The sequence below is a fragment of the Heteronotia binoei genome, chromosome 4 (assembly GCF_032191835.1).
Source record: "Heteronotia binoei isolate CCM8104 ecotype False Entrance Well chromosome 4, APGP_CSIRO_Hbin_v1, whole genome shotgun sequence".
Taxonomy (NCBI): Eukaryota; Metazoa; Chordata; class Lepidosauria; order Squamata; family Gekkonidae; genus Heteronotia; species Heteronotia binoei.
The window spans coordinates 2116797-2142131 of NC_083226.1; the positions used below are offsets into that span (position 1 = coordinate 2116797).

The 25335-nt window shown below is 47.4% G+C and overlaps 1 protein-coding gene across 2 annotated transcripts in view; it reads left to right on the forward strand.

Annotated features, from left to right (window-relative positions):
* The window catches only part of VCL (vinculin), a 140026-nt gene that overhangs the window by 53952 nt on the left and 60739 nt on the right, over positions 1-25335 (forward strand). For both annotated transcript variants that reach the window (XM_060236692.1, XM_060236693.1), the window contains exons 3-5: positions 15716-15866; positions 19020-19128; positions 23604-23726. In XM_060236692.1, the coding sequence (XP_060092675.1) occupies positions 15716-15866; positions 19020-19128; positions 23604-23726 (383 nt within the window). The remainder of the gene's footprint in view (positions 1-15715; positions 15867-19019; positions 19129-23603; positions 23727-25335) is intronic.

Genomic DNA, 25335 nt, shown 5'->3' on the forward strand with positions numbered 1-25335 from the left:
ATCACACATTGCCATCACTCTGCGTCTTCTCGGCACCCTGGGGTTGCAGGTCAACCTGGAGAAGTCCCATCTCACTCCTTCGAGGACAGTTCAATTCATAGGGGCTCTGTTGGACACACAGCAACATCGAGCATTCCTTCCTTCGCAGAGAGCGAAGGACATCATCGATCTGGTACAGCTCTTCCGAAGGCGGCAGTGGGGCACGGCCCAGCAGCTCCAGCGGATGCTGGGGTTGATGGCGGCGACGACAAGCGTGCTACGCTTCGCAAGACTGCACATGAGAGGCCTGCAGCTATGGTTCTTGCGCCATTTTCGACCTCTCAGAGACTCACCTCGAAAGAGGTTCACCATTCCACCCGGGACTCTCCGTTCACTGCAATGGTGGGGAGCAGAGAGCAACATCTGCCAAGGGGCTCCTTTTCACCTGCCGGCCCCTACAGTGACCATCGCTACCGATGCTTCCATGTGGGGGTGGGGAGCTCACCTGGAAGATCTATGTGTGGGAGGCAAGTGGACACCGAAATTGAGCCGGTGCCATATAAACTATCTAGAACTGCTGGCAGTTCATTTTGCCCTTCGGTCTTTCCGCCCACTGTTAGCGGGGAAGACTGTAGCATTGCTTACGGACAACACCACTGCCCTGTGTTACATAAACAGACAGGGGGGGACAGTGTCTCGCAGGCTGTGCTCGCTGGCAGTAGATATCTGGGAGGAGTGCCTCCAATGGGACATTTTTGTAAAGGCTACACATCTGCCCGGGGTCCTCAACATACAGGCGGACTCTCTCAGCAGGGGTGGAGCTTCCCCGCACGAATGGGAACTACAATGGAGGTTCCTGGAGCCGGTGTTCCAACTTTGGGGTTACCCGCAGCTGGATGTTTTTGCCACAGCGCAGAACAAGAAGTGCCCCTTGTTCTGTGCCAGGGGAGGTGCGGATCCGGCCTCCTTGGGAGACGGACTTCTACTTCAATGGGAGGGCTGGTTCCTGTACCTGTTCCCGCCCCTACCTCTGCTGACGAGGGTGGTCCACAAGCTAGTGCAAGAGAGGCCACGTTGCATCCTGGTGACTCCGTGGTGGCCCCGTCAGAGCTGGTTCTCGATTCTGCTCCAGCAGTCGAGGGGGATCTTTTACCAGTTTCCGGCAGAACCGGACCTGTTGTCGGCCCAGGGCGGGCACGTGCTCCATCACAACGTGCCTCACCTGAAGCTGACAGCGTGGTTCATCGACCACTAGACTTTTCCACCAGGGTCCAGCAGGTGCTCCAAAGCAGCAGGAAACCTTCCACCCGTGCCTCTTATGAGAGGAAGTGGAAGAAGTTTAGTAAATTTGTGGCTGACTCCTTGATGCCGCCGGACTCTGTTGGGCTATCGGCAGTTTTTGAGTTTCTTTTGTCTTTGGTGGACGAGGGACTGGTATTCTCCTCCATCAAGGTCTACTTGGCAGCTATTTCTGCCTTCCATGATTCAGTTGAGGGTTACTCTGTTTTTGCGCACCCGCAGTCCAAAAGGTTCATGAAAGGGCTGTTCCGCCTTCATCCCCCTTCTAGATCCCCTCCACAGTTGTGGGACTTGACTTTGGCTTTGGACAAATTGACTCGTCGTCCCTTTGAACCCATGGCAACGTGTTCCCTGCATCTTTTGTCTTGGAAGACTGCATTCTTAGTTGCCATCACCTCGGCTCGTCGTGTGGGGGAACTCACGGCGATGCGGTGTGACTACCCGTACCTTGCCTTTAGGGAGGCTGGGGTCTCTTTGGCTCCGGACATTACATTTCTCCCGAAAGTGGTTTCCCAGTTTCACCTTAACTTAGAAGTTTGGTTGCCCACTTTTTACCCTAGCCCTTCCTCAGATGAGGAGCGTAGGCTGCATGCATTAGATGTTAAGCGTGCCCTCCTGTTTTATTTGGATCGTTCACGGGGTTTTCGTAAGGACAATCAGCTTTTTGTCTCCTATTCTGCCCCCAAGTTAGGGTCCAAAATTTCGTCTCAAAGACTTTCCAAGTGGCTCACTGAGACGATCAAACTTTGTTATTTGTTGGCTAAGAAGCCTCTACCTGGACCTGTTCGTGGACACTCCACGAGGGCGATGGCCACGTCGGTGGCGTTCCTGAAGGGTGTGTCCCTTTCCGATGTCTGCAAGGCGGCTACCTGGTCTTCTCCGCATGCCTTCATGAAGCACTACGCACTGGACGTGCATGCTCAGCAGAGGACTCGGTTGGGAGCTGCGGTGCTACAGGCTGTTTCTTCGGGCTGACCGTCTTCCCGCCTCCAGGTATGCTTTTGCTTGCTAATCTCCCATGAGTGTGAAGCACAGAGACCACGAAGAAGATAGACAGGTTGCTTACCTGTAACTGTAGATCTTTGAGTGGTCATCTGTGCATTCACACTACCCGCCCTCCTTCCCCACTGCTGACGGTCTCCCTCCAGTAAGGGGCTTCCAGCGGTCAGGAAGGAACTGGCGGGATCCCCGCGCTGGCGCTGGTGGGCATGCGCAGTGGGACGCCCGCGCATGCCCGCTGGCGCCGGGCGCGGAAAAATCCCGGGCTTTTCAGATACCGATTCGGGGATCGGCGCAGGCGCACAATCCCATGAGTGTGAATGCACAGATGACCACTCGAAGATCTACAGTTACAGGTAAGCAACCTGTCTATCTCCAGGCGACAGAGGAAATGGCCCCATTGGAAGGTGGACATAGTGGCACTATACCCCGTTGAAATCCCTCCACTCCCCCAAAACCACCCTCCTCAGGTTTCACCCCCAAAATCCGGAATTGTCAAACTGGAGTAACCCTAAACTGGAGATATCCCGGAATGACAACCGAACTCCAGGTGACAGAGGTCTGTTCTTCTGGAGAAAATGGCTGCTTTGGGGAAGGGTAATTCTATGGCATGATTAGGGATGCTGGCCCCCAGCATTATGGCTCATCTCTGGGTTCATCCACTTGAGAGCCAGCCTGGTGTAGTAGTGAAGTGCGCGGACTCTTATCTGGGAGAACTGGGGCTGATTCCCCCACTCCTCCGCTTGCAGCTGCTGGAATGGCCCTGGGTCAGCCATAGTTTTCATAGGAGTTGTCCTTGAAAGGGCAGCTGCTCTAAGAGCTCTTTCAGCCCCACCCACCTCACAGGGTGTCTGTTGGGTGGGGGGAGACGTAAAGGAGATTGTGACTGCTCGGAGACTCTGAGATTCAAAAGCCAATATCATCATCAATCATCATCAATTATAAGAACATAAGAGAAGCCATGTTGGATCAGGCCAATGGCCAATCTAGTCCAACACTCTATGTCACACAGTGGCCAACCCCGCCCCCCAAGTGCCATCAGAAGGTTCACAAGTGGGTCTAGAAGCCCTTCCACTTTGCTGCCCCCCCCCCAAGCACCAAGAATACAGAGCATCACTGCCCTAGACAGTTCCAATAATATACTGCAGCTAATAGCCACTGAGGAACCTCTGCTCCATATTTTTATCCAATCCCCTATTGGAGCTGTCTATGCTTGTAGCTGCCACCACCTCCTGTGGCAGTGAATTCCACATGTTAATCACCCTTTGGGTGAAGAAATACCTCCTTTTATCCGTTCTAACCCAACTGCTCAGCAATTTCATCGAATGCCCACGAGTTCTTGTATTGTGAGAAAGGGAGAAAAGGACTTCTTTCTCTACTTTCTCCATCCCATGCATAATCTTGTAAACCTCTATCATGTCACCCCGCTTCTATCATGTCATCATCAATCACCATCATTCTTCATGTTCTTCTTCTTCATCTCCTCCTCCTCCTCCAAACCTCCATCTAAACCTTTAGAGTTTGTTTTATTTTAGTGAAGAAATTTCATATTTTTCACCCAATGATTGGATCAGTTTACCATCCTGGTACTAGAAAGCTGTCACAGCAAGCTTCCCGTAACTTTTGTGCGTGTGCACAAAAGAATTCTTGGACAGCCATACGCAACAAGTCCACATTTCGCCTTTTGTCACTTGAGGGTGGCAGAGTTGGCCGTGAGCTTGGTCAGCCGCTGCTTTCGTCCTCTCTCCCTCTTTCTCCCCCTTCCTCCACGTTCATTTGACACCTTGAAGGCTAATTGACTGACACCTGTAATTAACTTCACGCGTCTGTGCTGAAGACATAATGAATTTCTCCTCCTGAGGTCTTGAAGGCATAAATAATTACTGTTTCATTATCGCTCTCCTGCCTTCCTTGACAATGTCGACACCTCTTGATTGAAAGGGCAAATCCCGGCTTCCTGAATGCTTCATATTTTTGATTAGTAATGTGCTCTGGCTCGATAAGAGAGCAGAATGTTTGGAAGGGAAAGAACAACCGACGAAAGATCAAGGGCAGGCAAGTGGTGGGTTGAATGCATAAATGCGTTTTTCTTGAAGTGGAAGTAGATGGGATATGAGTAAGGTCAATCATTTTAAAGGCCTTTTATGAGGGTGTGTTCAGTGGAAGAGTTGCCCACTCTGGGGTTTAGCGATCAGGTTGCCAACTTTGGAGGTTTAGGGGGTGGAGTCTGGGGGGAGCAGAGTTTGGGAAGGGAAGGGCCTCGCTGGTATATAAAGCCATGTCAGTAGCCATATTATCCAGTGGAATGGGATACCAAATAGCAATCGGCTTAGCTTCTTGAGGGACAGATGCCCCAGACAGAGAATTCCATCAACTCTTTTAATCCTTTGATTTACACTACAGAAGGGAACCATCCTGTCATAAACCGTTTCACTTCTGAGCTATTTGTTGTCACAGGTCCATGTCAAGATAACTTTGTTAGATTGGTTTTTGGATTGGCTAGAGGGCCTCAGTTTATTCAGATCTTAGACTTCAGCATTTCTGTTCATTGTTGTTAGTTGCAGTTGGAGCAGTCCGGTTCAGCTATCAGGAAGCGATGGGCTAACCTTGCCATAGGTCAGGCATCTGCCCAGCTTGTGTGGACACACACACACTCCTCCTTGGACAAACAGGCTTGAAATGCTGACTGACTTCAACAAAGAAGGGCAGCTTTGATTAATGTCATACTGTGTAGTTAGAACCTTCAGTAGTAGCTTCTTTGTTTCTTTGTTTTCTGCTGTGTTCCTTTGAAATATTCTCACACTCTTTAATGAAAAAATACTTGGACTATACCTGGTTGTTCTGTACTTCAGGAATTTCAATGCAATTCCAGGACCTTAGATTTAAAATGTCCACCTCCAAGTTAATTATTAGTGGAAACTTATTCTTCAAGTGACCAGCCTTGCAGGGCTGACTTTCTTGTTTATTCCCACAAAAAGTAGAAGTTTGCCCTTTGGCTTCTAATCGTTGGGCTAGTCAAAAGGGCTGGTAGCAGGCAACCCACTGGGATGTGTGGACTCACAATCCAGGCATGTTTTGTCATTTTGATCCTTGCCCACCATAACAAGGATCCCCTGGATTGAGAATTAAGAGAACATAAGAAAATAAGAGAAGTCGTGTTGGATCAGGCCAGTGGCCCATCCTGTCCAACAGTTTGTGTAACACAGAGGCCAAAAAGCCAGGTGCCATCAGGAGGTCCACCAGTGGGGCCAGAACACTAGAAGCCCTCCCACTGGTCCCCCTCCAAGCACCAAGAATACAGAGCTTCACTTGCCGCAGACAGAGAGTTCCAACAATAGGCTGTGGCTAATAGCCACTGATGAACCTCTGCTCCAGATGCTTATCCAAACCCCTCTTGAAGCTGTCTATGCTTGTAGCCGCCACCTCTTGTGGCAGTGAATTCCATGTGTTAATCACCCTTTGGGTGAAGAAGGACTTCCTTTTATCCATTCTATCCCGACTGCTCATTGAGTGCCCATGAGTTCTCGTATTGTGAGAAAGGGAGAAAAGTACTTCTTTCTCTACCTTCTCAATCCCATACAGAATCTTGTAAACCTCTATCATGTCACCCCTTAGTCGACGTTTCTCCAAGCGTTTTAACCTTTCTTCATAGGGAAAGTGTTCCAACCCTTTAATCATTCTAGTTACCCTTTTCTGCACTTTTTCCGGTGCTACAATTCTTTTTTGAGGTGCGGTGACCAGAATTGCACACAGTGTTCCAAATGAGACCGCACCATTGATTTATACAGGGGCATTATGATACTGGCTGATTTGTTTTCAGTTCCCTTCCTAATAATTCCCATCATGGCATTGGCCTTTTCTGTTGCAATCGCACACTGTCTCGTCAATTCTTGACACCTGCTTCACAAATTGTTACTGTGAGGAGAACGTGGAAGCAGGGGAACAGTGTTGTGAAATGCTTTGAGTCCCTGTCAGGGAGAAAACTGGGGTGTGAATCTCTATTTTTAAAAAAAAAACAAAAAAACGGAGGAGCATTCAGTCTTTCAAAAGGCATCTCCCAGTATTCTATCCCCCTGCTGCTGTCTGTTGAAACCTTGCCTTTTCAGTGAGCTCTCAGCTACTCTTTCTCTGACTGCCCCAAACTCAACTGCAGAAAAGTTCTTTTCGTTTTGTGTAACTGTGGCCACAAGTGATCAAGACTGCGAGGGTGAGCGGCGGGATTCATGGCAGCAAAAGTTTAAGAAGGTGACTCGAGTCGAGAATTATGCAGAATGTATATTGTTATTTACTTCATTTATTGACTGCCTTTCTTGCTGAGGTTCAGTGTGGATCACACAATATAAAAAGGTGTAAAAGAGCCCCGTGGCACAGAATGGTAAAGCTGCAGTACTGCAGTCCTAAGCTCTGCTCATGACCTGAGTTCGATCCTGGTGGAAGCTGGGTTCAGGTAGCCAGCTCCAGCTCAGCCTTCCATCCTTCTGAGGTCGGTAAAATGAGTACCCAGCTTGCTGCGGGGGGGAAGTGTAGAGGAAGGCAAAGGCAAATCACCCTGTAAAAAAGTCTGCTGTGAAAACATCGTGAAAGCAACGTTGCTCCAGAGTCGGACACGGGACTACCCCAGAGTGCTTGCACAGGGGACTGCCTTTACCTTTTTTAATCGTACAGCACAAGGCATCCCATAAACAACACAATAGGACGAGGATCACAAAAGGCAGAAAAACAATGTGAAAAGAGAATCTCCTTATGAGATGCATGATAAACAAAGCAGAAAGTGGAACGGCAAAATGTATAGTCCATCTGAAGGAACTGATGTATTGCCAGTGACAAGCAAATGAGATGTGTATCTTCACACTTGTAGAACAATGCTTTATTTTGAGATGCAGTATCTTTATGTTAAAAAAGTGCTCTCTCTCATTTTAAATGCTTTCTAGCACATACAGCTCCAGTGGCATTTACGAGCTCTCTTGGCTGGTGTCTAAAACCAGCCCAGTGAATTATATTTAATCTTTTGCTAAATTTGGCTGGCAGATATGGTGTTGTGCTCTCATCTGCGTTACAGCTTGGTGTGCTCGTCCAACGGCCTGAGGATTGCCGCAGACGGCTGCCCAAAAGACCATTTTGTGTATTGTGCCCCACAAAAGCCGCAGATTTATCAACATGTTGCTCATGGCCCTGGTAGAAGTCTGCTTTGTGTCTGAGATCTCCCAGGGTCCTTGAATGGAGAATTGTCTTGCAGTTATTAGTCCCTGGCCTGCCCAAAGGCTCAGATTAGCGTTGCAGAAATGAGCCAATTGTTTTTGTTGCTTAGAACATGTTGTCCGACTCAATCTTGACACTTCAGAACACTGGCTGTGAACTAAAGGAGCTTAATCGTGTTGCAGATGGTGTTTGAGTTCAGGCACAAGGTTTCTCATATAAGGGAATTTCATGCCTTATAGCATGGGTGTCAAACATGTGGCCCGGGGGCCAGATCAAGTCCTCAGAGGGTTCCTATCAGGCCCGTGAGCAAGTCTGCTTTCTTCTCCCTCTCTCTTGCTTCCTTTTGCCTCACAGCTTGCTTTGCCAGGCTTGCTCAATTGCACAGGAGCTATGGAGCAAAGCCTCTATTTATTTTCTCCATTGGCTGAGGCTCCTCCCTTGGGGAAGAAGCGGGGGGAGGAGAGCTTGCTTTGCCAGGCTCTCTTAATTGCACAGCAGAGCTACTGAGCCAACTCTCTTTTCCTTCTATTGGCTGAGGCTCTGCCCCCTGTTTTGCCCAGTTCTCTTGATCACCCGGGAGAGATACAAGATTTTAAATTGTGTTTGTCAGTGTCCTTTATAAAGTTTCTATCTCCACTACCTGGCATTACATGTTATAACACACATGGCCTGGTCCAACAAGGTCTAATTTATGTCAGATCTGGCCCTCATAACAGATTCGGCCCCTACCTCTTTGTTACCCATTCAGTCAGCCAGCCCTAATTGACAAGCCTGCTGAAAGATCAGTAAGGTCTGTTTTTACTGATTATAAAAAGTACTGCTTGTGTGCAGAATGGTTGTTTCAGCCTGCATTTGCCATTTTGCACTGGTTTCCTTTGGAAATCAAAACTCTTTGTCCTTTGGCAGAAGAGGCAACTGAAAAGCCTGGATCTTTTTAAAGTGGCCCTTGGAAATAGGGTGGCTGGCAAGGGCTGGCAGAGGAGCAAGAATGAGGGGCAGAGCAATTTCCCACAGTGTGGTCACAATGCTCTAGGAATGCTCCAGTCTTTATGGTATATAAACCATAGATATTTGGCGATTGTTCAGGATTTCAATTGCCTCTTCTTCCAAAAGGCAAACAGTATTGACTTCCTAGAATATTGTGATATCACTTCTGGTGACCTTGTGGATGTGACCACTCTCTGTGGTAAAAACCATAGAGATATTGAGAATTCCTAGAACATCTCATGACATCACTTCTGGCTGTACTCAGAAGTGACTTAGTGATGCTCCGTGAATCCCCCAGGTAAAAACCAGAGAGATTTGGGCATATTCCAAGAGCACCATGGCAGCACTTCCAGACACAACTAGAAGTGCTGCCATGAGCTGTTGGTTTCCACCTCCAACTTTTGCTCCTGCTGGAATGAAGAGTTGTGGGGGGGAGGGGGCTTGATGGGAGATTGCCGTGACGGGCAGTCTGGTAAACTGCCCTGGAGAAAAATTGCCAGTGACCTTGCAGTCTGTTTTCTGACCTGCTTCCCAAGCCCATCTGCATCTTCCCAAGCCCATCTGCATGAGCCAGTTTGGTGTAGTGGTTAAGTTTGCGGACTCTTATCTGGGAGGTTTGATTCCCCACTTTTCCACTTGGAGCTGCTGGAATGGCCTTGGGTCAGCCAGAGCTCTCGCAGGAGTTGTCCTTGAAAGAGCAGCTTCTGTGGGAGCTCTCTCAGCCCCACCCACCTCACAGGGTATCTGTTGTGGGGGAAGAAGATATAGAAGATTGTAAGCTGCTCTGAGACTCTGCGATTCAGAGTGTAGGGCAGGATATAAATTCAATATCATCATCTTCGTCTCTCCTCCCAAAGTCTCAGCTGCTGTAATAAGACCAAGGGAGGAAAGATTGTGTACCTTTAAAAGCCTAGCGAGTAACTGAGGGAGGGAGTAGTGTTGGTGACACTTAGCTTGATTGGTTCTGTTGATAGGAAAGCACAGGATAGGGCAATGGCTGAGATGCTGAATGCATTTTTTGCCTCCATCTTCGCTGGAAGATGAGAAGTGTTTGCTTGTTCCAGAACCACTAATTTTGGAAGGGGTGTTGAAAGACCTGAGTCAGATTGAGGTGAAAAGAGAGGAGGTCCTACAACTGATGGATGAATTAAAAACCAATAAGTCACCAGGTCTGGATGGCATACATCCAAGAGTTCTGAAAGAACTCAAAGTTGAACTTGTGAATCTTCTGACAAAAATATGTCATCTTTCATTGAAATCTGCCTCCATTCCTGAGGACTGGAAGGTAGCAAATATCACCCCCATCTTTAAAAAGGGTTCCAGAGGAGATCCGGGAAATTACAGGCCAGTCAGTCTGACTTCAATACCAGGAAAGTTGGTAGAAAGCATTATCAAGGACAGAATGAGTAGGCACATTGATGAACATGGGTTATTGAGGAAGACTCAGCATGGGTTCTGTAAGGGAAGATCTTGCCTCACTAACCTGTTACATTTCTTTGAGGGGGTGAACAAACATGTGGACAAAGAAGACCCAATAGATGTGGTTTACCTTGACTTTCAGAAAGCTTTTGATAAAGTTCCTCATCAAAGGCTCCTTAGTAAGCTCGAGAGTTATGGAGTAAAAGGACAGGTCCTCTTGTGGATCAAAAACTGGCTAATTAATAGGAAGCAGAGAGTGAGTATAAATGGGCAGTCTTCGCAGTGGAGGACGGTAAGCAGTGGGGTGCCGCAGGGCTCAGTACTGGGTTCCATGCTCTTTAACTTGTTCATAAATGATTTGGAGTTGGGAGTATGCAGTGAAGTGGCCAAGTTTGCAGATGACACTAAATTGTTCAGGGTGGTGAGAACCACAGAGGATTGTGAGGCACTCCAAAGGGATCTGTTGAGGCTGGGTGAGTGGATGTCAACGTGGCAGATGAGATTCAATGTGGCCAAGTGCAAAGTGATGCACATTGGTGCCAAAAATCCCAGCTACAAATACAAGTCGATGGGGTGTGAACTGGTAGAGAATGACCAAGAGAGAGATCTTGGGGTCGTGGTAGATAACTCACTGAAAATGTCAAGACAGTGTGCGATTGCAATAAAAAAGGCCAACGCCATGCTGGGTATTATTAGGAAGGGAATTGAAAACAAATCAGCCAGGATCATAATGCCCCTGTATAAATCGATGGTGCGGTCTCATTTGGAATACTGTGTACAATTCTGGTCACCGCACCTCGAAAAGGATATTATAGCATTGGAAAAAGTGCAAAAAAGGGCAACCAGAATGATTAAAGGTTTGGAACACTTTCCCTATGAAGAAAGGTTGAAACGCTTGGGACTCTTTAGCTTAGAGAAACGTCGACTGCGGGGTGACATGATAGAGGTTTACAAGATAATACATGGGATGGAGAAAGTAGAGAAAGAAGTCCTTTTCTCCCTTTCTCACAATACAAGAACTCGTGGGCATTCGATGAAATTGCTGAGCAGAAAGGTTACAACGGATAAAAGGAAGTACTTCTTCACCCAAAGGGTGATTAACATATGGAATTCACTGCCACAGGAGGTGGTGGCAGCCACAAGCATAGCCACCTTCAAGAGGGGGTTAGATAAAAATATGGAGCAGAGGTCCATCAGTAGCTTCTCTTATGTTCTTACTGGGCCCTCTTCTAAACTACTGGGAAGCGGGGGGAGGGGGGGAGTCTTGGCACAGGATGATCTGTCCCCCCCCCCCCGCCTTTGACAGAAGGGATGAAAAGCAGTTAGTTGCTGTAAACAGCAGGGTTGGAGGATGTGCCATTTGGACAGTGGTGTGGCCTCATCCCAGCTTCCCTGCAGCCCTAGTGACCCCATGGATTCCGTTTATGGTTTTCTTTGCCTCAAGTTCAAAAGAAGAACCAGCAGATGTTTCAGTCCCCCACCCCCACTGCAACCAAAACAATTCTGTCTTGTCTCCAGGGCCTCAATGGGACAGAGTTTTCAGAAGGCTGGGAACTTTCCATTGGCATCTCTCAGAGCATTTCCTTATCTCCTTCATGGATGAAGCATTTTGAATCTTAACTCTGCATGCGCCTGTGTGGTATTTTGGAGCAAAGCTCGGAAAGATGACTTAGAACAGCCTATTCTAAAATAAGACTTTTTGAGAAACAAGTGTATAGTTGTGTGTTGTGTGGCAAGTGAAGGCCTGTGTGAAAAGTCACAGCCAATTGGGGTGAAGGCCAAAGAGAGAAAGACAGAAACTGCCCATCCCATAGATATATCACGCAACGGTCACCTCGAGACTGGATTACTGTAATGCCCTCTACATGGGGCTGCCTCTGTACCGAACCCGGAAGCTGCAGCTGGTGCAGAACGCAGCGGCCAGACTGTTGCTGGGGCTCCCTAAATGGGAGCACACACAGCCTGGACTGCGCGAGCTGCACTGGCTGCCAGTTATATACCGGATTCGTTACAAAGTGCTGGTCATTACCTTTAAAGCCCTATATGGTCGAGGACCTGTCTACCTTAGGGACCGTCTCTCCCCATACGAACCCCAGAGAGCACTGAGGTCAGCCGGGAAAAACTTGTTGACCACCCCCGGACCAAGAGAGGTGAAGCTGCAATGCACCCGCAATCGGGCCTTCTCCTCTGTAGTCCCGAGCCTATGGAACCAACTTCCAGAGGAAATGCGGGCCCTGCGGGACCTTGAACAATTCTGCAGGGCCTGCAAGACCTTCCTCTTCCGACTGGCTTTCTCTGACGAAGAAAGAAATTGCTAATGATTACCGCCATCATAAAGAACAAATAGCATTAGCACTTTTATCAATTTAATTAATTAATTTTAAACTTATCAGAATTTTTAATGTTAACGTTTAATGTTTAATGTTAAATGTAACCTTGTCTTTTGTATAATGGAATATGAATGATGTTGTTAGCCGCCCTGAGCCTGCTCCAGCGGGGAGGGCGGGATATAAATAAAATTATCTATCTATCTATCTATCTATCTATCTATCTATCTATCTATCTATCTATCTATCTATCTATCTATCTATCTATCTATCTATCTATCTATCTATCTATCTATCTATCTAGATACTACGTAACACCCCAGCCCAGTAGGGATGTGGGTCTAGCACAGAAGTGCTGGCCAGAGCAGAGGAAGAAATACCCATGTGAGCAAAAGTTACACCAACAGTTTGGTGTAGTGGTTGAGTGTGCGGACTCTTATCTGAGAGAACCAAGTTTGGTTCCCCACTCCTCCACTAGCAGCTGCTGGAATGACCTTGGGATAGCCATAGATCTCGTAGGAGTTGTCCTTGAAAGGACAGTTTTTGTGAGAGCTCTCTCAGCCCCCCCCCCACCTCACAGGGTGTCTGTTCTGGGGGAAGAAGATAGGAGATTATAAGAACCTAAGAGAAGCCATGTTGGATCAGGCCAATGGCCCATCCATTGTAAGCCACTCTGAGTCTCTGATTCAGAGAGAAGGGTGGGGTATAAATCTGCAGTCCTCTTCTTCTTTTTCTTCTTCTTCATCATCATCATCATCATCAGAAGAAGAATACATGAGTGCTAACAAGACCTTGGTCAGAGACATAACCCAGTTTGATAAGTGGTAACTGAGCTTGTTCCTCTTGCAATTAGCAAAATGCTCTGTCTGCTGGCACTCCCATTTTGTGGGGGAAACGTTTCCGCTTATGGTGAAGAGAGGCTGTGGCTCAGGGGTAGAGCATCAAGTTGGCATGCAGAAGATCCTCAGTTCAATCCACAGCAGCATCTACAGCTCAAAGGATCAGGTAGGAGGTGATGTGAAAGCCATTGCCAGTCTCAGTAGGCAAGAAGAAGAAGACATTAGATTTATACTCCTCCCTTCACTCTGAATCTCAGAGTCTCAGGGCGGCTCACAATTTCCTTTATTTTATTCCCCCACAACAGACACCCTGGGGCTGAGAGAGCTCTCACAGAAGCTGCCCCTTTTCAAGGACAACTCTGCGAGAGCTATGACTGACCCAAGGCTACTCCAGCAGGTGCAAGTGGAGGAGTCGGGAATCAAACCCAGTTCCCCAAGATAAGACTCCTTGCGCTTAACCATTACACCAAACTGGCTCTCCATGTGGACACTTCTCCCCTTTTTCACACCATAGCAACCTTGATGGACTGAAGGTCCAATGCAGTATAAGACAGCTTTGTGTGTGTGTTTGTGTGTGTGTGTTCATGAGGGTAGGATGGTTGTGCCAGCAGCCCAAGCTTTCCCCACATCTCTTCTTTTACTCCTATTTTGTGTTGGGTAGCACTTGCACTTATATCAGACCTCTTCAGTGGCTTGTTGGGCTCAGCCAGTTTGGTTTAGTGGTTAAGTGGGTGGACTCTTATCTGGGAGAACCGGGTTTGATCCCCTACTCCTCCACTTGCACCTGCTGGAATGGCCTTGGGTCAGCCATAGCTCTCTTATCTGGGATAACTGGGTTTGATTCCCCACTCCTCCACTTGCAGCTGCTGGAATGGCCTTGGGTCAGCCATAGCTCTCTTATCTGGGATAACTGGGTTTGATTCCTCACTCCTCCACTTGCACTTGCTGGAATGGCCTTGGGTCAGCCAGAGCTCTCTTATCTGGGAGAACCGGGTTTGATTCCCCACTCCTCCACTTGCACCTGCTGGAATGGCCTTGGGTCAGCCATAGCTCTCTTATCTGGGAGAATCGGGTTTGATTCCCCCCTCCTCCACTTGCAGCTGCTGGAATGGCCTTGGGTCAGCCAGAGCTCACTTATCTGGGAGAACCGGGTTTGATTCCCCACTCCTCCACTTGCAGCTGCTGGAATGGCCTTGGGTCAGCCAGAGCTCTCTTATCTGGGAGAACCGGGTTTGATTCCCCACTCCTCCACTTGCACCTGCTGGAATGGCCTTGGGTCAGCCATAGCTCTCTTATCTGGGAGAATCGGGTTTGATTCCCCCCTCCTCCACTTGCAGCTGCTGGAATGGCCTTGGGTCAGCCAGAGCTCTCTTATCTGGGAGAACCGGGTTTGATTCCCCACTCCTCCACTTGCAGCTGCTGGAATGGCCTTGGGTCAGCCATAGCTCTCATAGAGGTTGTCCTTGAAAGGGCAGCTTCTGGGAGCACTCTCCCAGAAGTTGGGTGGCCTTGGCAATGCCTTCCTATCTTAGCTTTTTCTCTTGACTTGTTCAATGCAGGTAATAGAGACCTGCCTTTGCAGAACTGCTGTTAGAAACAAAGATTTGTAAAGCAATTTGTGTATTGGGGAATAGTCATAACTGAGGCTGCTTGCAGGTGAATTCTAGTTTATTCAGTGGCCCTTATTCAAGGGAAAGTGGTTTTGAATCCTTAAAGGTAAAGGTAGTCCTCGGAGCAAGCACCAGTAGTTACTGACCCATGGGGTGACATCCCATCATGACGTTTTCTTGGCAGATTGTTTTACGGGGTGGTTTGCCATTGCATTCCCCAGTCATCTACACTTTATCCCCAGCAAGCTGGGTACTCATTTTACCAACCTCAGAAGGATGGGGCAAATTTGGAGCAGGGAAACAACAGGAAGTGAAACAACCCCCCTCCCCAGTTTCTCCAGTATTATTCAAAATCTCTCCAAGTGGCTTTTGAATCAGAAAGGGTTTGTGAGTAGGGTTTCCAAATCCCTCCACTGCTGTGGTGGGGGACTGTTGTCTCACGCAATGATATCACCAGGAAGCGATGTCTTCACACTGGCAATGCTGCACTGGACTCACGATAAAACTCGATCGTACCACAATTCCTAGAGTGGGGACACTCTAGGATTCACAATAAAACTCTGTAGTACCATAGAGTTTTTATGGCAAATCCTGAAGAGTTCCTGGCACGATGTCCCTGGTGTGATAATGTCACTTCCAGGTGACATCATCGCGCTGGGGATGGCATGCGGCAACAAGGCTCTTTGGGGGCTCCCTGCCAGCGGATTGGGACCCTCCAGACCGGGGGATTCCCCCTCCCCTGACTGGAACTAGGCAGCCCTATTTGTGGTCCATGTTTACATGAGCGTGCTAGTAAAGGTCAGGTTTCTCTAAACATGGCATAATTAAACCATACATATGGCATGACTTGAATTACATTTTATACTTTTATCATTTACTTTTACCATTCAGGGGATGTGTGTTGATGGGGGTAGGAGTGACAGAAGGTGAGCAGTCTGCGTGCCATCTTTGCAGCCTGTGAAATATATATGACCCCAGGGCATCTTCCATCTGTCACCATGACCCTGATGGGTAATGAGAGCGCGATTAATTTCTCTTGCCTCCTGATTGCTTGCAGGGTGGAGAATGCATGCACGAAACTCGTCCAGGCGGCCCAGATGCTCCAGTCGGATCCCTATTCTGTACCTGCTCGTGATTATCTCATTGATGGCTCCAGAGGCATCCTTTCGGGGACATCGGACCTGTTGCTGACGTTTGATGAGGCAGAGGTAGGCTTTCCAGTGGCACTGGGGCCAAAGCTACCTTTGGCACGGACTCTTGTCTGGGAGAAGCGGGTTTGATTCCCCACTCCTCCACTTGCACCTGCTGGAATGGCCTTGGGTCAGCCATAGCTCTCGCAGAGCTGTCCTTGAAAGGGCAGCTGCTGTAAGAGCTCTCTCAGCCCCACCCACCTCACAGGGTGTCTGTTGTGGGGGGAAAAGATATAGGAGATTGTAAGCTGCTCTGAGTCTCTGATTCAGAGAGAAGGGCGGGGTATAAATCTGCAGTCATCATCTTGATATATTGTTTTGAGTAAGCATGGTCCCAATCCATGGATATAGTTTATTATTTATTTATTTATTACATTCAATTTATATCCCGCCCTCTCTGCAAGTGGACTCAAGGCGGCTCACAACATTATACAATACAATCAGTCCAATAAAACATAAAACCATAATTTGCTTATTTCAGTTTTAAAACCATTCTATAGCGCTATTTCAGTCCAGTATAGGCGGAGTGACTTCTCGACTGTGGTCGCCAGCATTCTATAAGATGTCCGGTGGCAGCCCTTTTTCAATCAAACAGCAAAAGCCTGTTTAAACAATTCGGTCTTACAGGCCCTGCGGAACGCAGACAAATCCCGCAGGGCCCTTATGCCTTCTGGAAGAGTGTTCCAAAGTTCTGGTGCTGCCACCGAAAAAGCCCTGGATCTCGTTACACACAGCCTGGCTTCTTTTGGCCCAGGGGCGGACAACACATTTTTTGTCCCTGATCGCAGTGCTCTCTGGGGGATATATGGGGAAAGGCGGTCCCGTAGATAGGCAGGTCCCTGACCATAAAGGGCTTTAAAGGTTAATACCAACACCTTGAAGCGAACTCGGAAAGGGCCACATTTGAGAAATAGATACACCGATGATGAACTTTTTTTTTTTTGGTAGTAACTTCTTATCAGCCAACAGCAAATTGATTTCCTAGTTTTCATTTTATATTCACTTTGCTTCTCTGCTTGTTGAATGAATATCAAAACATGCCTTGCTGGGGTGAGAATAAATGCTGACTGTTCTCATCCAGAAGCAATGACTGGGCTCTTTGGAGAATTTAGTTCTGTAGAGGCTCAGAAGAGGTGAATGCATTAAAGCTAAGCTAGGAATATCTTTGGTTCTTGTTTTATGAGTGATTACTCTGCAAGCAATGTACCGTGCTTTATTAGTATCTTTCAAGATAATAGCGCTTGATATTATGGAGTGGTTAATTTGCCTGCAGGGAGCAGTTATGACTCTGAAGGGGAAATACATTCTCTCATGTTGCATCTTCGTGATTTTCAGGGCTTTTTTTTGTAGCAGGAACTCCTTTGCTTATTAGGCCACACACCCCTGATGTAGCCAATGCTCTAAGTTCTTACAGTAGGCCCTGTAAGAAGAGCTCTGGATGCTCTTGGAGGATTGGCTGCATCAGGGGTGTGTGGCCTAATATGCAAAGGAGTTCCTGCTACAGAAAAAGCCCAGCATGCCGTCTTCTGAAACTTGCACTATCATGCCTGAAATGCATTCCTGGGTATATTCTACAGCAGAAGAAAGATGTAAGAACCTTTGGGTTTATCAAGAGACCAAAATTTTTTTTCAGATTCAAAGCACAATGATCTCATGGTTAAATATTCTACTGGCATTGATTAGAGCACAGTTATTTTAAATAATTTTTTGAGCTGGTTGGTGCCTATGGAATTCCGACGCAGGTGGTGCCACAGGTGGTGGAGCCGACCATAAAAGAGCCACTGCAGGCGGCAGAACCTGGAGAAAACCCAAGCGCAAGGGAGGAGAGGAGTAAATTTAAAAAATACACTAGGAAAGAGTGAGAGAAAATAAAAACCAACAGTGCGGTGGCAGCAGCTGCTGCTGAAAGAACATGATATTAATCGATGCAGGCAATGGGATCTCGAGGGACTGTTCAGGAATCCTGCTGCACCACAGCCCCTTCTGGCCACACCCACTCACTCAAAATGCTTGGTGGGCACCAGGCATTGCCCACAAGGTAGAATTTGGCATGAAAGGGCATTGTGGGAAAAGTTGCCCCAGCACTTGTGGCTTTGTTTATTTTGTTGGTTTAGGGAGTGCGTTCGTACGTGCCCTTCCTTCCTCCAAGGAACACAGAGCAGGATGCATTGTTTTCCCCTCCTCAGATTTATTCTCACAACAGCCCTGTGAGGTTGGTGCAGTTGAGAGAGCTTCCAGGGCAGAGGAGGATTCAAACCTCTCTCCTAGATTCTAGCCTGGCACTCGGAACATTGTGACCCACTGCTGTGTAGTCAGGGCTCTTTTTTGGTGGAAAAACCCCAGCAGGAACTCATTTGCATATTAGGCCACACCCCGTGTTGTCACCCATTCAATAGGTTACCTTCCGCATATCGACACAGAACAGTACGGTGCCATCAGCTGCATTTCATGAATGTGTGTTCTCACAAAGCCCAATGAGAGACCTTCCCCCGCCCCCCCCCAAACACTGTCGGAGGGAGAGAACCACGTGCAGGAGGGGGTGCTCTCACTTTTTTTGCAAGCCCTTGGAGGCTGAGAGTGTGCAGTCTGGGAGGGCGTGGCTGCCTAATGCCTTACCTCTGCTGGAGACCTTTTTTGAGCCAAGCCAGCCGGAACTGGTTCCTGTGCGATCCTGCTCAAAAAAAGTCCTGTATGGAGTGAATGGAAGTGCTTTACTTTCTGGAAAGGGAGTGGTTTTGATACACTTCCATTGCACTACAAAAATACATCACACTGCAGTGATAGTGCGTTTGTACCTCTTCTACCACATTTGAGAGCATGGATGTAAGTAGAGATTGCTATCTTTTGCATGGGGAGGGGAGGGACGGTGGCTCAGTAGTAGAGCATCTGCTTGGGAAGCAGAAGGTCCCAGGTTCAATCCCTGGCATCTCCAAAAAAGGGTGCAGGCAAATAGGTGTGAAAAACCTCAGCTTGAGACCCTGGAGAGCCGCTGCCAGTCTGAGAAGACAATACTGACTTTGATGGACCAAAGGTCTGATTCAGTATAAGGCAGCTTCATATGTTCATATGTTTATGCTTTGCTTTTAAATTATGAGCCTTTTAGATAGAAGTCATTTTTAGTTGCAATAATTACAAGAGTGAGTATTCTCCCCTCACCATTGTGTGTTCAAGGTCCGCAAAATCATCCGTGTCTGCAAAGGAATTCTAGAGTACCTGACGGTGGCCGAGGTGGTGGAGACGATGGAGGACTTGGTGACGTACACGAAGAACCTGGGGCCAGGTGAGATGCCATGGATCTCAAGGCTATTCTTATGCGGCTTTTAAAAGTTCAGCGTTTTAGGGTTTCTTCTCTGCTGACCTGTAGATCTCATGTTCAGCCTTAATGGCCTCTCCATTTAAAAAGTTCTTGGAGAGTGGATCTGGGAGAGAGGTGTGACACTGTGACACTCTTTTGCCAATATGTGGACAAAGAAGAAAGAGCAAGGGATCCCCCCCTGCCAGTCAAGGTGTAAGACTGCGCCAAGGGACAGGGCGGAAAGAGAAATTGTGTTAAACAGATAGATCCCAGGGGAGATTTGTACGGGGTTGGGAGTTAGACAAAACGGGAAGAGACAGAGAAGAGCACAGAAAGGCTGGCACTTGTTGGCCAGGGGGGAAAAAAAATAAGGAGTGTCCAACGCAGTTGCTTCAGGTGTTCAGGTGGGAAGCTGTGTTGGTCTGAAGCAACAGAACAAAGGGGCACCTTGAAGACCAACGAAGTTGAATTCTTGGTGGGAGCTTTTATGTGCATGCGATGAACTTGGTTGGTCTTTAAAGTGCCGCTGAACTCAGACTTTGTTCAGGTGCTCTGCACATCTCAAGTTGCTTCAACTAAAGTGATTTAAAGAGGTCTCTAGATTTGTGGGACACAGATGTGTTTTACACTCAGTTTGTTACTGTGGCTGATAGGAGGTTTAGCTTTATCACTGAAGATTTGAACGGTGAAAAATCTGGCTAAATTAAAGTTTTTTTCCCTCTGTATCTTTTCTTGGCATGCTAAAATACCGCATTGGCTGAGATGTCTTCCGAATTTTGTGTCGTATTTTCTGGTATTGTTTGTTTTTCTGATATGAGTTACGAAAACCAAATTTGCTGCCTCAGTTGCATTCAAGTGGGGTTCTTTACACCAAGAGATGAGACACTGAAGAGCCCTTGCCTGTCAGAATAGACCAGGGGTGGGGAACCTTTTTTCTGCCAAGGGCCATATGGATATTTATAACACCATTCGTGGGCCATAAAAAATTATCAACTTAAAAAACAGTGCTCCGCCAAGAGAGAATGATTCAGGCCAGCAAAATTAATGCAAATAATTGTTTTTCTATTTGAAGTCATGTGGGGAGAGCCTAATCTGGCACACGCATGCACACACACACACCCGGCCCGCCACCCTAGTCAAATGTATAGGTCCAAGGCTTTTTTGTAAAAAAAAAAAAAAAAAAAAAAGCCCAGCAGGAACTCAGTAGCATATTAGGCCACCCCCCCTGAGACAATCAAGTGCAAACTGAACTGTGACAGTAACTTTTCCAGGCCCTGCAGCAATTCTGGCCGACCGGCCAGGCCCCAGGGAGGCTGTCCACAGTACATCTGGGCCCTGTGATACCTGCCTGGCTCTGGGGAGGCTGCTGCACAGCGCGGCTGGGCCCCACGATCCTCGCTGGCCAGCCATGCCCCAGGGAGGCTGCCACACAGTACATCTGGGCCCTGTGATCCTTGCCTGGCCCTGGGGAGGCTGCTGCATAGCACGGCTGGGCCCCACAATCCTCATTGGCCAGCCAGGCCCCAGGGAGGCTGCCACATGGCTCAGTTCGGCCCAGCTATACCCGAGGGCCACACTAAGTGACCTCAAGGGCCGTATATGGCCCTCGAGATGGAGGTTCCCCACCCCTGGAATAGATTATCTGTTTTTGATGGACTGGAAGTCTGATTCGTCGTCATGTGTGAATTCCAGCTTCATTTGTGAATTTCCATTTTCCAAAGGCTTTCATATTAAAAACTGACTTTGGCAAACTAGAAAGAAAGCTGGGATTGAGTCGCCTATTTTCTAGCCTACACCTCCGCTGGGTGATCATTCTTTCGTTATGCTGTTGGCTCAGGGTTTGGTGGGGCAGCTGATCTCCACCCAGTTGTGCTGGCTGTTTCCCCCAGGTCTCTGACTTCCTTTCTACTCCTCCATTGAAATGGCAAGAGATATGCTTAAGTAATCATTCTGGTATTTTGACACTACTGTCTTACAAACACTTTCCAGGGAGTAAGCCCTATTGGAATAGACTTACATAGGATTCGGATATGCTTAGAATTGCTCTCTAAAACTTAGCTGTTGCATTGTGCATTCTTGCTAGGTATCTCTAAAATGCACGAAGTAAGAATTGCCATTCTTTTGGAAGACGTTATGCACATATTAACAGCATAGCTAATATAACGTACTATTTCAGTGTCTTTTCTTAAAATCTTTGACTGACTTGCTGATTCAGACATCCATAAGAACATAAGAGAAGCCATGTTGGATCAGGCCAATGGCCCATCCAGTCCAACACTCTGTGTCACATAAGAACATAAGAGAAGCCCTGTTGGATCAGGCCAATGGCCCCTCCAGTCCAACACTCTGTGTCACATAAGAACATAAGAGAAGCCCTGTTGGATCAGGCCAATGGCCCCTCCAGTCCAACACTCTGTGTCACATAAGAACATAAGAGAAGCCCTGTTGGATCAGGCCAATGGCCCCTCCAGTCCAACACTCTGTGTCACATAAGAACATAAGAGAAGCCCTGTTGGATCAGGCCAATGGCCCCTCCAGTCCAACACTCTGTGTCACATAAGAACATAAGAGAAGCCCTGTTAGATCAGGCCAATGGCCCCTCCAGTCCCACACTCTGGGTCACATAAGAACATAAGAGAAGCCCTGTTGGATCAGGCCAATGGCCCCTCCAGTCCAACACTCTGTGTCACACAGTGGCCAAAAAAACCAGGTGCCATCTGTACCCTGTGGCTAATATCCACTGATGGAACTTTGCTCCAGATGTTTATCCAATCCCCTCTTGAAACTGTCCATGCTTCGGTGGCAGTGAATTCCATGTGTTAATCACCCTTTGGGTGTAGAAGTACTTCCTTTTATCTGTTCTACCCCATTCTAATTCATTTTGTATGGAGTGTTTCAGCGTTTCAGTCTCCTTCCTTGATCATACACATAGTTCACATTAACTTTATTATTTCTTTTTAACATATAAGCTTTGGTGGATCATTTGGATTTTTTTTTCATTATGAGGTGGTGAGCTTCACACTGCTACCTTGTTTAACATGACCCTCTCTGGCACAGAACACAATAATATTTTGATCACTGCCTCCTGAGAGATGTGCAGACGTTGGTTCAGAAAATAAATATGATTGACGCTGTAAACTGGGAACACACCAAGGCTAGCAGTTCAAGGAGTAGCCTTTTTACGGTATTGAAATGCTTTCTGAGCAGACCCGATCACATTTCCATCTGATGCACACGGTTCAGTGTAGGCAATTGAAATAGCCCGTTCTGTACTTACGAAGACGTAGGAGAGATCCCATTGTTCCATTTAGCCAGGTCAGTTGTGGCTGCTCCCATGACCCCAAGGAACCCATGAGGAGGTCTTTCCAAAATCTTGCTGAGGGAGATCTTTTTAATCAAAGGCACCTGGGATTGAGTTTTGGGCTTTCAGCAGGCTTCCCGTAAGTGACATCATCACACCGCTCCCCCAGCACTGCTGGCCGCTCTTGCTCTCAGTAGGCAAGACCCCAAGCTCTGTGGTGTCTCTGTTTAATAGAGGGTAGTTCACGTTCTGCTCAGCAGGGGGTAAGGAAGGGCAGGCCAAGCTCCAAATTTATTTATTTTAGTATATTTCTGTTCCGCCATTCCCCGAAGGGCTCAGGGCGGAGCACAACATAAAATAAAACAAATACAATAAAAACATTTTATGAACAGACAACTCAGCAGCACTCAGAAAATTTCCAAATCATCACAATGTTGCCCAGCCTGACCCTCTCACATCATGACAAGATGTTATCCCATAAAGATGGCAGATATTATTCCATTTTATAACACAGATGACAATGAGACAGGAACAATGCCGTTCCTTTTTGCTTCAGGGACATACATTTTCTGCCATTGTTTAAAATGGTAAATAAGGCCAGAAAGAAGAGAGGCACAGAATAGCAGTCCTCTGCATGTGCTTGCTTGCCTGTGTTGGAAAGTGTAACTGCTTCACATCCAGCCAAGCTTTTCCACCTCCCTTTGGGTAATGCAGAATAGCACAGAGCAGGGATCTAGTGCTCTGGGTGTCCCAAACTCCTTGTGGGTGTCATCCAATTGTAATCCTTAACAAGAACACAATACAGTAAGGCTGGGGTGGGTGTGCCTCTTGACACAAGCTGCTTTTTCTCAAGCCAATGTTTAATCAAATGTCTGAAGCAGGGAAGTGGCTTTTAAAGTATTTTGCTGCAAATGGCTGAGCTGGCAGTTTTCTCTTAAACTGCCTTTTAGCGTCTTCACTTGCCTTAAAAATGGCATCACTGAACATGGGAATATTCCAGCATTGTGTGTTTTATATTAATAATTAGAAGATGGTGGTGGCTGCTTTGCAAATGCAGAAGGGAAGCTCTGAGTGTCCTTTTGGGGTGCAGAAATGTGTGTCAAATGGTGTGTGACTCTGGAGAGAGAGCTGTTTGGGCTCACTGCCTTTCCTCCTGTAGGAATGACCAAGATGGCCAAGATGATTGACGAACGCCAGCAAGAGCTGACTCACCAGGAGCACCGAGTCATGTTGGTGAACTCCATGAACACAGTGAAGGAACTATTGCCGGTCCTCATTTCAGGTAACTTGCTGCAGCAACTTCTACGATTAAAGAAGTATAAATATGTCATATGGCACATGCTTGATAAAAGCGTACTAAGATAGAATGTGCAGGTAGATGCTGTCAGCCAGGCCTCATTTTGGGCAGGAGCTCACAGCAGCGGAGCTCCAGAACCTCACTGAGCCAGTTTGGTGTAGTGGTTAAAAGTACGTGGACTCTTATGTGGGAGAACCAGGTTTGATTCCCCACTCCTGCACTTGCAGCTGCTGGAATGGCCTTTGGTCAGCCATAGCTCTGGCAGAGGTTGTCCTTGAAAGGGCAGCTGCTGTGAGAGTCGTCTTGGCCTCACCCACCTCACAGGGTGTCTGTTGTGGGGGAGGACGGGAAAGGAGATTGTGAGCTGCTCTGAGATTCGGAGTGGAGGGCGGGATATACAGCCAATAATAATAATATCATCATCTTCTTCTCCTCCTTCTCCTTCTTCTCCTTCTCTTCCTCCTCCTCCTCCACATTTCATTGTGCTGTTTCTTTCTAACCCCCGCCCCCCCCCCAAAAAAAAAAAAGCTTCTGGGCTCCATTGTTCAAACCTGCTGTGGGAATTTTGCTGAACTCTAAGATCTGACAAACTTTCTAATATTTTCCTCACAAAAAATGGGAAAATAACCACAACAATTAAAGCAGATGGATGGAAATCTTCATCATGCCACTGTGGCCACATAGAAGAAAGTAATGTAAAAAGTGTGATGGGAGTAAGGTTTTATTATGACAATTATAGAAGCATTTAAAGGTAGATGCTGAGCTGATACAATGTAGTCCACCTTCCGATGATGTCAGGGGTGTGTCGTCTATGCAAATGAGCTGTGCTAATGAGCTCCAGCACCTCTTTTTTCTACTAAATGACCCCTGCTTGCAGCAGATCTTTCCAAAATAGAAGCTTTTGAAAATGTGGCTTGTAAGCTGACTACAGATGCTAAATATGTGGTTTTATTTGTGTCTTGTCTTGAAGGGGAGGTTGTAGCTCCCCTATCCCGGCTTGCATACCCCGCATATCTCCTATTTAAGTTTGGTGAGCTGAACTCGCTGAGACATGTGAGTGGGAGGGCTATTTATATGGAATTATATTTGCAGTGCTTGCCTGTAACTGGGGCCTGTTTAATGTCTAGTTCCTGCTGAGACCCATGGCTGAGTTGTGCTGCTGTAGGGGGAGACTCGCGTTCTTGAATTCTCTTCTGTACGAAAAGCATTCCTGTGCATGAAAACTGGGGTGTCAGTAGGGGTTGCCAAGCCTAACTCAAGAAATATCTGGGGACTTTGGGGATGGAGCCAGGAAACTTTGGGGGTGGAGCCAGGAGCAAAGGTGTGACAAGCACAATTGAACTCCAAAAGGAGTTCTGGCAATCACATTTAAAGGGACCGGGCTCCTTTTAAATGCCTTCTTTCTATAGGAAATAATGGAGGATGGGGGCACCTTCTTTGGGGGTTCATAGAATTGTACCTCCCGGTTCAACCTTTTTGAAACTTGAGAGTTGTTTTGAGGAGAGGCACCAGATGATATGCTGCAAATTTGGTGCCTCTGCATCAAAAAACAGCCCCCACAGAGCCCCAGATACCCACAGCTCAGTCCTCCATT